The sequence below is a fragment of the Theropithecus gelada genome, chromosome 15 (genome assembly GCF_003255815.1).
Source record: "Theropithecus gelada isolate Dixy chromosome 15, Tgel_1.0, whole genome shotgun sequence".
In the NCBI taxonomy this organism is placed as follows: Eukaryota; Metazoa; Chordata; class Mammalia; order Primates; family Cercopithecidae; genus Theropithecus; species Theropithecus gelada.
In genome coordinates, this window is record NC_037683.1 from 3,435,843 (window position 1) to 3,449,941 (window position 14,099).

General features: G+C 55.6%; 1 protein-coding gene across 2 annotated transcripts in view; it reads right to left on the reverse strand.

Moving 5' to 3' along the window:
* Window positions 1-14,099, reverse strand: part of COL5A1 (collagen type V alpha 1 chain) — a 203,676-nt gene that overhangs the window by 38,393 nt on the left and 151,184 nt on the right. For both annotated transcript variants that reach the window (XM_025358858.1, XM_025358857.1), the window contains exons 33-42: window positions 13,703-13,747; window positions 13,514-13,567; window positions 12,310-12,354; window positions 11,827-11,880; window positions 10,320-10,373; window positions 6,474-6,527; window positions 5,493-5,600; window positions 3,416-3,505; window positions 3,265-3,318; window positions 2,251-2,358 (exon numbers count right to left, since the gene is read on the reverse strand). In XM_025358858.1, coding sequence (XP_025214643.1) covers window positions 2,251-2,358; window positions 3,265-3,318; window positions 3,416-3,505; window positions 5,493-5,600; window positions 6,474-6,527; window positions 10,320-10,373; window positions 11,827-11,880; window positions 12,310-12,354; window positions 13,514-13,567; window positions 13,703-13,747 — 666 coding nt within the window. The remainder of the gene's footprint in view (window positions 1-2,250; window positions 2,359-3,264; window positions 3,319-3,415; window positions 3,506-5,492; window positions 5,601-6,473; window positions 6,528-10,319; window positions 10,374-11,826; window positions 11,881-12,309; window positions 12,355-13,513; window positions 13,568-13,702; window positions 13,748-14,099) is intronic.

Sequence of the window (14,099 nt, forward strand, 5' to 3'; positions counted from 1 at the left end):
GACGTACACACAAACAAGCACACCAACAGGTATGTGCATGCATATATGAGTACGCACACACACGTACACACACAGGACATGCTTGCATGCATACGCACACCCTATTTTTCCTGTCCTTGTAACTTCATTTTCCTCCTAACTGCCTGCTTGGTAATCTCAAATGATCCTTCTTAAGTTCTTGCTTTGCTCAGTTTTACCAGCCATCACATCACTCGGTGAGCAGCCTATATTTTCTCACTCCAGACAGGAATCCCTGTCTTCCGACAGATACACAGAAGGAGAGTGTGCACGTTGGGAAGGGAAACATGGAAGAGAGAATGTACATGCAATGTTCTGGTCTAAATGTAGCCGGGATTTAGTCATCCATCACTATTTCGTCTTACCATTTCCTCCCTCCACAATGCACGTCCTGCTCCTCAAACTTAGCTCCTATTCATAGAAATTTCTACCCTACTTAAGCCAGAGAATGCAAAGACCACGTGTGGGGCTTTTGTGGGAGCTTCCTGTCCTACATTCCCGGTCAGGTTGGGAGTTCTCGGAGACGTCCGACCTTTGCTTGGCCTTTCCTTCCCTCTGGAGCTATTCTGGGAGGATAACGAGCTTCTCCCTGGATAGAGCAACTCTTACAAGGTTTCTGCTTAAATATTTACTCTCTTGAAACCGTGAACCGAGCCATTTCCAACTGACTGTGTGCACTCTATGCACTGACTGCCCAGTTGGCTTCAGTTTTCTGGCACAGAATCCAGCTGGATCCATGTCCTGGGTGCCTCACTGGAAATGATTAGAAATCACCGAAATTGCCAATAACATATTAAACAGATGCTCAATGGCCCAGATGTTTCCAATGTGGTTTCCAGGCAAGTTCCTGCCCAGGGAATGTAGGCTATTCCTGCCACCCATGAGCCACTGAGAGTGAAACGTACAAGAAAATCACAGCTTTCTGGCCGGGCGCAGTGGCTCACGCCTGTCATCCCAGCACCTTGGGAGGCTGAGGTGGGTAGATCACCTGAGGTCAGGAGTTCGAGACCCACCTGGCCAATATGGCGAAACCCCGTCTCTACTAAAAATACAAAAATTAGCCGGGCGTGGTGGCGCCCATCTGTAATCCCAGCTACTGGGGAGGCTGAGGCAGGAGAATCGCTTAAACCCAGGAGGCAGAGCTTGCAGTGAGCCGAGATCACGCCACTGCACTCCAGCCTGGGCAACACAGTGAGACTCTTGTCTCAAAAAAAAAAAAAAAAGAGGAAGAAAACAGCTTTCTAACAATCAGCACTCAGACCTAACTCAATTTGAGATGGTCTGCGTTGATACCTGCTGATTGCCCCAGAGAACTCAAGCTCACTCTGACTGTCCGTACTGGGAAGGAAAAGCTGAGATTAATTAAATTGGTCTCCATAGCTGATTGAATGCAGGGGTAGGGGACATCGCAAAATTGTGTGGCAGAAGTCAAATACGGGTCAGGGAGGACCACTTCTGGATGGTAAGTGGTATTTTGTGGGTTATTCATGAAAGCAGGCTGGCAGGAGGCATCTAGGCAAGGGCGCTCACTCATCTCCTTCATGGAGACCAAGATCTGGGCGGCCTCAAGACATGCTCCTCTCCACTCCTGAGGCTCCACAAAGCCTGCAAAATTTGGGGCTCACCAGTAGGTGGACTTTTCCTGGACACAGAGGAAGGTGCTTCGTCTTCCTGTTATCCACCCATCCCCTGCCCCTTCTTTGCTGGACATCTGCTCTCTACACCTGCCCCCCAACCAAGAAACGCGACTCCCCAGTTTCAAATATCCTTTCCCATGAAGAGCCCAGCCATGGGTCTAGGCCAGTAGCGGGGAGCAGTTTACACAGTGGGCAGCTGTGGCCCGACCACACAGGTGGCACTGAGGGTGGACGGAGACCAAGTCCACAGGTCACTGACTGTCTTCGGCCCCTTCCTCTGTCCACACGGGTGGGAACACCAGCATGCAGGCGTGGACAGGCTGAGCCCTGCCCAGCATCATCCCCGCAGGGCCCCTTTGGCTCAGCTAATGGCAGGAAGAATGTGGTTGGCGCCAGGGCTCCTCCTGTGCTCCTCGGGCAGGTCACCAGGTCACTGTGGGACACTCCCTCTGTCCCAGAAGGCCACAAATCCCACGCTATCCCCAATCCCAAGGAAATACCCCTGGGGTCATCACAGGAGGAGGGACAAGGCTGGACACGGAACGACCCCAGCACCTCTGAGGGAAGGGCTCCCCCGATCCAAGGCAGTACTTACAGGAGCCCCTTTCTCTCCTGCTGGCCCTGGGGGTCCCTGGGGCCCAGGTCTCCCTGGAATTCCAATGGGCCCAGCGGCTCCGGCTGGACCTCTCTCCCCTGGAGATCCCTGAAGTGGAGCAAGAAAACAGTCTCTTTCAAAGGCTCTCAAACTGCGTGGACGTGACTTTGTAAAGTACCAGCTGATCCCTCCACTTACCTGCTGCTCACTCTAGAGCCCACAGTGGCTCCCTATGGCCCTTTGCAAGCACAAATTACCCGGTCTAGCTTTCGGGGCTCTGTGTTCTCCTGTAACTCCAAGCTCCCAGGTGCTCCTCCCCTTGGTGTCTGACAGTGTGCCCTGTGGTGTACTTGCCTTCAACAGGCTCCCTGTTCTGGAAGCCTGGCACTCCCTCCCCTCTAGGGCCCGCAGGGTACCCCCTCTCCTCCAGGGCCCACATGCCTGCGGGGTGCCCCCTCTCCTCCAGGGCCCCCATGCCCATGGGGCACCCACTCCCCTCCAGGGCCCATATGCCCACAGGGCACCCATGCCCCTCTCTACTGTGCTCCTCCATGGTGTGCATTTTCCAAGGAATGCCTTGCCTGGGGGCTGGCATATGGATGGGTGGGTACCTGGCCTAATCGAGAGGGCCATCCTGCCCAGTGTGCCCCCCGCCGTGGGCAGCCTGGCTTTGGCGTGCATCTTCAGAGTCCCGGGAGACCCACGTCTGTTTCTTCCCCTGCTGGCCCAGCCCAGACCCACGCTAGGTGGACAGGCTTTCTCCTTGCTCCTCCTGCCCTACAGGCTGCCCAGCGCTCTCCTTTCCTCGGTGTGCCCCAGGACCCTTCATCATCCTGGCTGCGGGCTTGGGATGCGCCATCCACATCTCCCCAAAGGCCATCTTCCCCCCTCCATGTCCTCCCCAGGATCCTCAGGGGTCTGGGGCAGCTGCATGCTCTGGGCTCTCAGGGACTGCCCCTTCTGACCTGGAGAGTAGGATTCGAGAAAGAGGATGGGACAAAGGCTTTGACTCACCGCAGGGCCTGGCGGGCCAGGGGGCCCTTCGTTGCCTTTCAGTCCAAGAGCTCCCTGCAAAGCCATGAAAAGGTTGGTCAAGGGCACGCGGGGAGAGGCCTCCAGGGCTGCATCCTGTCCCACTTCATTCCCCGCCTGGCCTCTCACTCACCACTGGACCAGGAAGCCCTCGGTCCCCAGGGAAACCACGTAATCCTGGAGGGCCATCTTTCCCAGGGAGGCCTGCGGGGCCTGGGTCACCCTGAAAACAGAGTCAGAAATGAGTTTTCTTGGAGCCAGCGATGCAGACCTCTCAGCCGCCCCAGAGCGAGGCCAAGCGTTGGGGCCTTCTCATCAGACACCCCTGGACTTGGGTTGGATTGGGCTTCTCCTGGCCACTTTCCAGAGTCGTGACTGGACTCAGCAGTCCACACGTGGGAGCACAGCCTGAGCCTCTGCCTGGAAGCCATGCCCATCTGGCAGGCTCTGCGTGCAAATCTGACCCTGCCCCTGCTCCATGGGGTTCCTGGGTCCTTCCTCCCAAGGCCCTTAAGGGCTACGATGGGCCCCGTGGCAGCTGAGGGTACATCTACCTTTTCCATAGATTTGGGGCTCCCTGTAAGACCATGCTCAAAGAAATCCATGGTCAAAACAGCGTTAAAGGCATTGTCCTAAATGGATTTATCGCTTAAGGGACTTCTTCACGCCTGAAACCACATTTTCTGAAAAAAAAGTCACCACTTAGCCTCGACTCTCCCTGAGGTACAGTAAAGCTTTGATTGCTTCCAAACTATTCTCTGGGGTCCAATGTGGAGCACAGCGCGGTTTTCAAACGAGCAGGTCAAATGCCCGTGGCCGCCTTTCCAAGCCTGGAGAGCTCTCTTTGTGTCTAGAATACACACACGTGTGCGTGTACACATGTGTTTTGATTCCTATATCTACATGCACACACGGGTGTGTGGGTTTTTTTTTCACTATTTCTTCATTTGCTTCACTTTGTTATTTTTCAGGCTTACTCTTCCGTGGTCCTACAGGCTGGAGAGTTTGCCTTTGCAGCATCCCTTATGGAAGAGCTGAAAGGGAAGGGCTATTTTTGTGCTAACACAGCAAGTTATGGCCACTCACTCTGGGGCGCCCACGGGAGGAGATATGAAAAGAGGGTAGGCCGGGCGCGGTGGCTCAAGCCTGTAATCCCAGCACTTTGGGAGGCCGAGACGGGCGGATCACGAGGTCAGGAGATCGAGACCATCCTGGCTAACCCGGTGAAACCCCGTCTCTACTAAAAAATACAAAAAACTAGCCGGGCGAGGTGGCGGGCGCCTGTAGTCCCAGCTACTGGGGAGGCTGAGGCAGGAGAATGGCGGGAACCCAGGAGGCGGAGCTTGCAGTGAGCTGAGATCCGGCCACTGCACTCCAGCCTGGGCGACAGAGTGAGACTCCGTCTCAAAAAATAAATAAATAAATAAATAAATAAATAAATAAATAAATAAAAGAAAAGAGGGTAGTTGGAGCTGGCACCAAGAGGTGGGACAAAAACACGTTTGCTTTTCACTTTTATAATTTCTCAGGCTCTTGGGGTGAGGGCTGTTTTTTTAAAAAACAAACAAACAAGAAAAAACAAAAAACCAGAGTTTCATTGGTGTTAACCAGGCTGGAGTGCAGTGGTACGATCTCGGCTCACTGCAACCTCCGCTTCCCGGGTTCAAGCGATTCTCCTGCCTCAGCCTCCCAAGTAGGCGGGATTACAGGTGCACACCACCACACCCAGCTAACTTCTGTATTTTTAGTAGAGATGTTGGCCAGGCTGGTCTCAACTTCCTGACCTCAGGTGATCCACCTGCCTCAGCCTGCAAAAGTGCTGGGATTACAGGCATGAGCCACCGCACCTGGCTGGGGTGAGGGGTTTTTAAAAGGGCCACTTTCTGCTAAATGTATTATGGACGCACGAAGTCCCAGAGCTTTTTATCTATTTCTGGGAGCAGGGCTGGCAGCTGGGGAGAGAGCAGACGGTGGAGGATGGTGATGACCCCTGCACTCCCCCTTCAAGCCCATCCCTGAGCAGGTCAGCACGACTCCTGAAGTGAATCAAGCAAAAGTGAGTAAATCGTGCGGTCTGGGGAGTGAACTGGCATGAGGAGCGTCTGTTTCAGGAATTACCCATTCATCAGAAAAGAGCAAGAAAAACACCAAGTCCCAAAATGATTCCTTAGGAAACGCCTGAGCTGACACAGAAGGTTCCAGAAACTCACCTTCGTCCCTTCTTTTCCAGCAAGGCCCGGAAGCCCCTGTTCACCGGGGGGTCCAGGGGGCCCAGGGTGGCCACGCTCACCCATTGGGCCCGTTTCTCCCGTGGGACCCTGTGGGGAAAATCAGTGTCAGCCACAAATGTTTCGAGTGACTTGCAAGGGAGCGAGCATTTCTTCCTAAACCTAAGAACAGCCCTGGTCACGGAGGCAAAGGCCTGCTGCAGGCCCACCAAACCTCCAAGTGCCTTTGCAAGCCTTCTCTTCCTGGCAACAATCCAGAGGGTGGGTGCTGGTGCGCTGCTCACTGCCTGGCCCCTGCTGTGCCCCGCGTGGCCCTCTTCCCCAACCTGGCGCCTTCAGGAGGCACAGCCAAGCCTGCCTTCCTGGGACATGCCCTGAGAGAGGCTGATTCAGCCACAGGACAGGCTGAGGATGGGAGAAAAGCCACACCAGGGGCAGAGCCCACATGCCCTTCAGTTCTGTGGCTGCAGCGGGTCCACATCTTACCACTACATGAGGTGTGCGCTTTCTAGGACACAAGGTGACCCCTCCCCGTTTCACAGCTCTAAGCCATCCATCCTGGCTCTAAGCCACTCCTGCCACTGATCTGCCACCGATCTGCGGTTAGAACGGCAGGCCCGTGGCACCCACTGGGCCCAGTGGCAGGAAGAGTTAGCTGCCTTGGACACCCACAGCAGCGATGAGCCCAGTTCCTGAGCTGGCCCAGGTCTGGCCCCAGCCACGCTGTGAGCCTCGGGCAGCCTTCCTTGGCCTGCGTGCTGGGTTCGCGTCGAGGGCAAACACATCTTTGCTCGTGTGTGGGGGCGAGCCTCACACTGACTAGCATTCAGGACGTAAGACAACCTCTCAGCAGCACCTGCACCTCCAGAATCGTGGAGGGAGCAGACGCCCGGGCTGGGACCCTCTTCCCTGCGGGCAAGTGACACCGGGTGACCCATGGAATTCGGGAAGACTGGAGCTTACCTGAGGGCCGACCACGCCTGGGGGGCCTGGAGGGCCAGTCTTGCCTTGGAAACCCTGTCAAAAGAGAGTCACTGCACTGAGGGTGCTACAGTGGCCTGCGCCACCCCGCCCTGCGCTGTTCTCAGCAGGATGCTTGCCCCCACCTCCCTTCCCCCATAGTAGATGTTCCAGACTTTGTGTGAGAGGCCCATGTCTCTTGTTTCATTTTTTTTTCCCAGATGGAGAGTCTCGCTCTGTCACCCCGGCTGGAGTGCAGTGGCTCGATCTCCGCTCACTGCAACCTCTGCCTCCCAGGTTCAAGTGATTCTCCTGCCTCACCCTCCTGGGTAGCTGGGACTACAGGCACACACCACCACACCCAGCTAATTTTTGTATTTTTAGTAGAGACAGGGTTTCACCACGTTGGTCAGGCTGGCCTCGAACTCCCAACCTCATGATCCACCTGCCTCAGCCTCCCAAAGTGCTGGGATTACAGGGGTGAGCCACTGTGCCTTTGCACTAATTTCACAAGGGTAACGAAGCCACACAAGCTCATCTCACTGGCTGCTCTTCTGCCTCTGCATCTTTAGGCCGATGCAATTCACCTTTATCATGTCACCAAGCGTTCCTTTTCTGAGTCGGCTCAGTGCCCTTTCTGGACCGGGGGCTACCTCTGGCTGTTACTCAGCAGTGGCTCTGTGGCGACTGCCCTGCTTTGGCATGAATGCCTCTGATGCACGACAGGTGACTCTGCCCGTGTGCTCCTCAGCATGTATTTAAAACAGGCTAGAGCGAGAGCCAGCTGCTTTCATAACGCGGCAGCTTGGATGCGTTATTTTTAGCTTGATTCAGCGGGAATATCTCACGCCCGCTCTGCATGCTCACGCGTAGGTAACGATCCTGGCTTGGCTGTGGGTGTCGCCACGCTTTCTGTACTCTCCCTCAGAGGAGAAAGATGACCTTAAGGCAACACAAGCTTCATTTCCGGGCACCTCTGCAGAGCATGACAGGTGCCAGCGAGAAGCCACCTGCAGGTGCCACATGACACTGGTGGAGACATGCACACCTTCCACCCAGAGGCCTCGAGGCAAACTCTAGACTCTGGAGGAGAAGGTGGCTGGCCCCGAGGCCAAGCTAGGGCTGGAGGGTGAACGGCCCCAGGCCTGGGCTCACTGCCTCATTGTCCAGCAGCCAGTGGCACAGTCTCACACCAAGCCACCAGGCCATAAGAACCCATGGCAGATTCAGTTTTTTTTGTTTTTTTTTTTGAGACGGAGTTTCACTCTTGTTGCCCAGGCTGGAATGCAATGGCACGATCTCGGCTCACTGCAGCCTCCGTCTCCTGGGTTCAAGCAATTCTCCTGCCTCAGCCTCCTGAGTAGCTGGGATTACAGGTGCCTGCCACCAGGACTGGCTAATTTTTAATAGAGACGGGGTTTCACCATGTTGGCCAGGCTGGTCTCAAACTCCCGATCTCAGGTGATCTGCCCATCTCGGCCTCCCAAAGTGCTGGGATTATAGAAGTGAGCCACTGTGGCCAGCCCAGATTCAGTTTCTTTGCAAACTCCAGAAGGGCTCTCTCCTTTAAGCCCAGCTCAGTTGTATACAGCTGGCTAGAATGATCGTTTCTAATGTACGTTACACTTACGGGGTCAGAAGGAAGGGGTGGTGGACAGGTGATAAGGGCATGCCCTGCTCAGTGGACCCGGGGAGAAGAGCCCAAGAACCCGAGGGGAGACAGGAGCCTTGGTTAAGTTTTGCTAACGTCAATGTTAACACAAAACAAAAAAAGGCCTCCCCCAGGGGCCCTCAGCCACTCCTGGCTGTTGGGGACGGAATATGAGCTCAGCCCTTTGCTGAGAAATAAGTTTCTGGCTCACATTTAGGAGAAATAATGACCATTTCTGTTTCATTTTTTAAAAAAAGAAGGAAATCAACACTCCAGAGAAGCTCTTTCTGGTGGGCTTGTCTGGACTAGCCCATGGAGGAGATGCTGTGCCCCAAGTGGGTCTCAGAGACATGGAGCGCCCACTGGCATCACTCCAGCGCCCTGTGTCTAGGGAGGCGGCCGCGGTGGCAGAAGGCAGCTGGAAGTACATGCGCAACTTTCTGAGCAGAGACGAGCAGCTTAATTCTTTTACCAGCCTCCGTCCAGTATAAGTCAGAGGGAGAAAAGCACATAATAGGTAAAACCTTCTATCTTGTCTCCTTGAAAAGGCATTAGAGAAAAATATGCAAAGCTCAGAAGAAATGTTTTAATTTTTCTCTATAAACAAAAGAGCAAAGCAATCCCCATTTACCAGGCAGCACGCGCCACGCAGAACACCAGTGAAGGTAGAATTAAAAGAGGTTTCATCACAACGAACCACAGACAGACAAAGGGGGTTTTGTCAAAGCAGGCACGGAGAATATATTCAACAGGGCACTCACAGACCCATTCCGCGAGGGGACCTGCTTTTGCTGGTCCTGTAGAGACCCTGACCCCTAGAAACCTGGCTGCAGAGACCCTTGCAGTGACCCTGGCATGCCCCCCAGTCTCCTTGGTGGGAAATGCTGCATTTGTGTAATTCATCCTTTAAGCCGGACAGAGCAGGTGGGCACTCAGAGAAGGAACACAGTGTGGCGATGAGGAAGTCGCCCGACACTGCACGTCCCCAGAGAGTCAAAGCCTGGAGTCCCAAGCTTGCAGGTGTGGGCCAGGTCACCGGCGTGCCCGCACCCTTTCCTGAAACACACCTTTAGGGAGCTGGGTCAAATTCCAAAGGGCTGATGGGGCCAGGAAAATGATCCCATTTCTGATGAGGGCTTTTTCTCCCAACTGAAAACGTTGGAGTCCTTTCTGGTCTAGGTGAAGTAGCCTGTGATATGTATTTCTTTTTTTTTTTAAGACAGAGTCTCGCTCTGCCGCCCAGGCTGGAGTGCAGTGGCCGGATCTCAGCTCACTGCAAGCTCCGCCTCCCGGGTTCACGCCATTCTCCTGCCTCGGCCTCCCGAGTAGCTGGGACTACAGGCGCCTGTCACCTTGCCCGGCTAGTTTTTTGTCTTTTTTTTAGTAGAGATGGGGTTTCACCGTGTTAGCCAGGATGGTCTCGATCTCCTGACCTAGTGATCCGCCCGTCTCGGCCTCCCAAAGTGCTGGGATTACAGGCTTGAGCCACTGCGCCCGGCCCATGATAGGCACTTCTAAAGTGAAGGGCAAGGTCAACGTGGAGTCTTTGGCTGCAAAGACCATGTGCCCAGCGGCATGACCAGTTAGAGGCCACTTCCACCTGACTTGCGCGTGTCTTCTTTACTGTAAAGGGGACATCGCAGGCATCCTCCAGACCCCCTGGATTGGAGCTGAAAGGGCCTGGGTAAACGTGGGTGGGGATGGTACGTGGCCCGCAGCCGCCCTCTTGAAGTGCTGCAGCATCGAATGACTGAATGACACTGAGTAACATGTAGACCCTTTCCCAGCACTTTCCCAATTAAAAGACGTATCCCTCAAGCTGGGTGGCACTCAGCATTATTCCAAAGGGAAAATAAGGCTGGATGCACGAGGCTTCAGTCTGCCCAGGATAATCTGTGTATATCTTTAAATGTGAACTCTTACCAGTTTCCAAAACCAGCCCACAGCCAGCACCTGCCTTCCGCCCACAGATGCCACAAGGCGCTGCCAGCCAGCAGGACTGCTCTGCCCCGGCCCTGCCTCATAGCCCGGCTCTGAGTCAGTGGAAGCTGGCCCGGCCCTTGGGAGCCTTTCTGGGGCCAACCTGTCTCTCTCAGGCCAGGAGGGTCCTAGATGGCACTGGGCAGCGAGGGCTGTGCCCACGTGCAGGGTGTTCAGAGAGCCAGCCAGCCACGTCCCCCAGCACCCAGGATACTCACAGTCTCGCCTCTCTGTCCAGGGTGCCCCGGGAGTCCATCCTTGCCTGGAGGGCCCTGAAGAAAAAAACCAAAGGAAAGGAGGTTCATTCGTGTCTGAGAAGCACCCACCTTTGAGATTTAATGCCACGTGGAGTGACCGTTATTTCCATGGCTCCTGTCCCTGCACATCCTCTGAGAAGGACAATCATCCAGCAGGCAGGGGGACAGTGACAACAAATCTAAGGCTGCCCTTGGTGCCTGCCCGTCATCCTACAAAATCCTCACAACTGCCCCAAGGGACGTGCTGTTGTCGCCCTCATCTCCCAAGGGAGAAACCGAGGCAGAAGAGGCCACTTGGCATCCCGAGGTCCAGCAGCAGGTGGCACAGGCGGCGCCAGGACCTGAGTCTGTCGGATGCAAAGTCCAACCCCCTCCCCACCAGCCCTGCCAGGCCTGCTGGATCATAATCCCACTGCTAGATGGTTGTTGATACTGGAGGAGATACATCCCACCTGTCGTAAGGCGAAGTGTGTCCCCCAAAAGGACATGTCCCTCCCAGAACCTGTGCCTGTGACCTCACTTGGAAATGGGGTCTTTGCCAGTGTAACTGAATTAGGATGAAGCCAACCAAGATGGGTGTGGGCCCAGCCCAGGGACTGGTATCCTTATAAAACAAAAGAGAAGTCCGGGCGTGGTGGCTCACGCCTGTAACCCCAGCAATCTGGGAGGCCGAGGCGGGTGGATCACCTGAGGTCAGGAGTTCGACACCATCCTGGCCAACACGGTGAAACCCCGTCTCCACTAAAAATACAACAATTAGCTGGGTGTGGCAGCGCACACCTGTAATCCCAGCTACTCTGGAGGCTGAGGCAGGAGAATGGCTTGATCCCAGGAGGCGGAGGTTGCAGCGGGCCGAGATCGTGCCACTGCACTCCAGCCTGGGCGACAGAGCGAGACTCTGTCTCAAAAAACAAAAAAAAAAAGAAAGAGATTAGAAGACAGAAAGACACAGAAGGAAGTCCACGTGAAGATGGAGGCAGCGGCCAGGGTGAGCGTGCACAGGCCACTGGGTGCCAAGGACTGGCGGCAGCTACCAGCGCCCCGGGAGAAGCTTCCAGAAGGTGCCCGCTCCGACTGACCACACTTAGTTCTCTAACTTCTGGCCTCCAGGGCTGTGAGAGAAGAGCCACACCCAGTTCTAAGCCACACTCAGTTCCTGGTCATTCGTGATGGCGGCCCCAAGGCACTAACACAGAATTGGGTGAGAAAATCACTTCAGTGTAAAGGAGAGAGGACCCCAGCGCGCAGCTCTCTCCAGCGCCGGCGGCCCGGCAATGGGACACAGTCACGGACTGCCCTGCAGTAGCCTTGGGCGGGGGTCTCCCCCTCATCTGAGCAGCCAGAATTTCACCTCGGGCCTCCCTCCACCCACCGGCCACTGTGAGGAGCTCCGAGCAGACCTCGGAGACAAGCAGGCGGTGTCGGAAGGGACAGGCAATGCTGGCCCAGTAAGGAAGCCATTACTTACAGGGGGGCCCTTTGGTCCAGGAAATCCCGTGGGTCCTTGGGGTCCGTTGGGTCCCTGGGAACAGAGAAAGGCCAGTTTGAGGATAAGAGGTCTCTTCCGAGCAGCTCCTGTGGCTGACGTGTCTGTGCCGGTGGCTCTCGGAATGCAGGTGTCATTTCTCGCCACCCCCGTGGCCTTTCCTCCATTATTCCAGCCCCTCCCTCACCCTGCCCCACCCTTGGGGGCAGGATGGAGCCTGGGACCCATTTCCTGTCATCTCTGCCATTCCCAAACCCCAAGACCAGGGCTGGGGTCGAGGTCCCTGACGTACGGAAGAGTTCACTCCCTGGGCGTGACCTATTCTTGGGATCTTAGGAAAACCCTACCCTTCAGCAGGGTCTGAGGTGTCCTTCCCTGGCCCCAGCCCACCCCAGGACAAAGTGCAGGGGGCATTCGAGGCAGGCTCTGCCCTCGGAGACACCCCCGAAGGCTCCAGCTGCTTACCCGTTCACCAGGAGGGCCAGCTGGGCCGTCACCTCCAGAGTTGCCCTTGAAAAGGAAGGAGAGAGGGGGAAAAGATTATGATTGTTATTATTTAGATGAAAAGACTCTGGCCCATAACGTCATCAAAACGTTTGAGTCAAATATTGCACCTGCGTGCACCCCTCAAGGTGGCCCTGACCCTCAGTAAGGGGCAGAAGGCATTGGCGCTGATCTGTGGCTACTAAAGCCTGCCTGTCCCCCTGCCTTTGCACGCAGCTGACCGCCCAGCCTGTCCCCCACCTCTGCACGCAGCTGACCGCCCAGCCTGTCCCCCGCCTCTGCACGCAGCTGACCGCCCAGCCTGTCCCCCGCCTCTGCACGCAGCTGACCGCCCAGCGTCTACAAGGCTGGACATTTCCAGAGTACTCTCCTGAGTGGGACAAAGGTTGTGGCCCAGCCTCGAGCGCCTCGAAAAGTCAAGCAGAGGCAGAACGCAGGGACCCGTTCTAGGGCCACCCCCACATGACAGCTGCTGCTCTGAGTTCCCATAGGTGAGCCTCATGTCAGCTCACCAGGCATGAGAAGTGCACCAGAGCTTGTCCCAGAGGAGTTCAGGGTAGCCTGTGGGTACATTCCGGTCAGCTGAGGGACAGGCCAGGTCGGCCCCTCAGCCACTGGAAGACTTATCCCAGCAGGAACCCGCTCTGGAGTGGCATCCTGGACAGGTAGGAGCAGCCCGCCTGTTGGGTCTGTGTCCAGATTCTCCACCCAAGGAGTGGCTTCAACGTCCCTCAGTGGGAAGAATGTGCACGAGGCCGGCCTGGGCCTTCCCCTGCCAGAAAGTTCTGGTAGAGGCCTCTGCAGCTCTCAAACCCCTTTCAAGAGAGGAAAGAGGGCTTCCTGACCAGGGCGGGTGAGTCTGTGGTGGACCTGACCCCTGCTGCTGTCTTTGGGGTCCCAGGTGTTGGGGCGAGGCCCTGCCCCTGCTCTGCTGGGGCCACATCTCATGACCATCGTTCTCAATTACTTAATTAAATCTCATCTAAGGCATCCAGAGGCTGCTGGAGGGGACAAGCTGCTTCTTAAATACACCTAAGAAAAGGTCCTGGTTTTTTTTTTTTTTTTCTCAATAAAAATGGTCACAGACACCCTCAGATGCTCCGTATCCCTGTAGCTTTGCAACTTGGGTTCATGCCACCCACCACCCAGGAGGCCAAACACGTACCTTGGGGCCGGGTTTCCCAGTGATGCCCCGGGGGCCTCTTTCACCCCTTGGACCCTGGACAGATGGGAGAGAAGGAAAGTCAGCTCAAGTCCCGACTCACAGACACCGCCTTCCCCCAGCCCCCAGCACGTGCTCCCTAAATCATACTCCCGTGTCCCAGACATGCCCACAAGCTGAAAGGGCGGTTACCGTTGGGCCTCGCTGCCCCCGTGGTCCCGGCTTTCCAGGGGTCCCCTAGAATCAGAGAAGGGGCTGGTCAGTCATTCTCTAAATGCCCGGCCCTGCTTAGGTGGCAGCTCTCTCCTGGGTTATTCAGAGACTCTGAATTCAGAGCAGGCTAGGAGGAACGCGGGCCTCCCTGCCACCCACCTTTTCCGTGTTTTAATAGGAGATTTATCAGGGCGAGAAGCTCACCGCACACCCGACACACAGAGCTTTGCTCTTCTGCACAAGTCCTGCTGAAATCCAATTTTCCTCCTGCAGTCTGATGGATGTTTATACTATTATCTGGTTTCTCTCCTCAGAGCACCGCCACATCCTTCCTCCTCCTTCCTCCCTCCTTCCCCTCCTCCTCATCTCTCTCTCT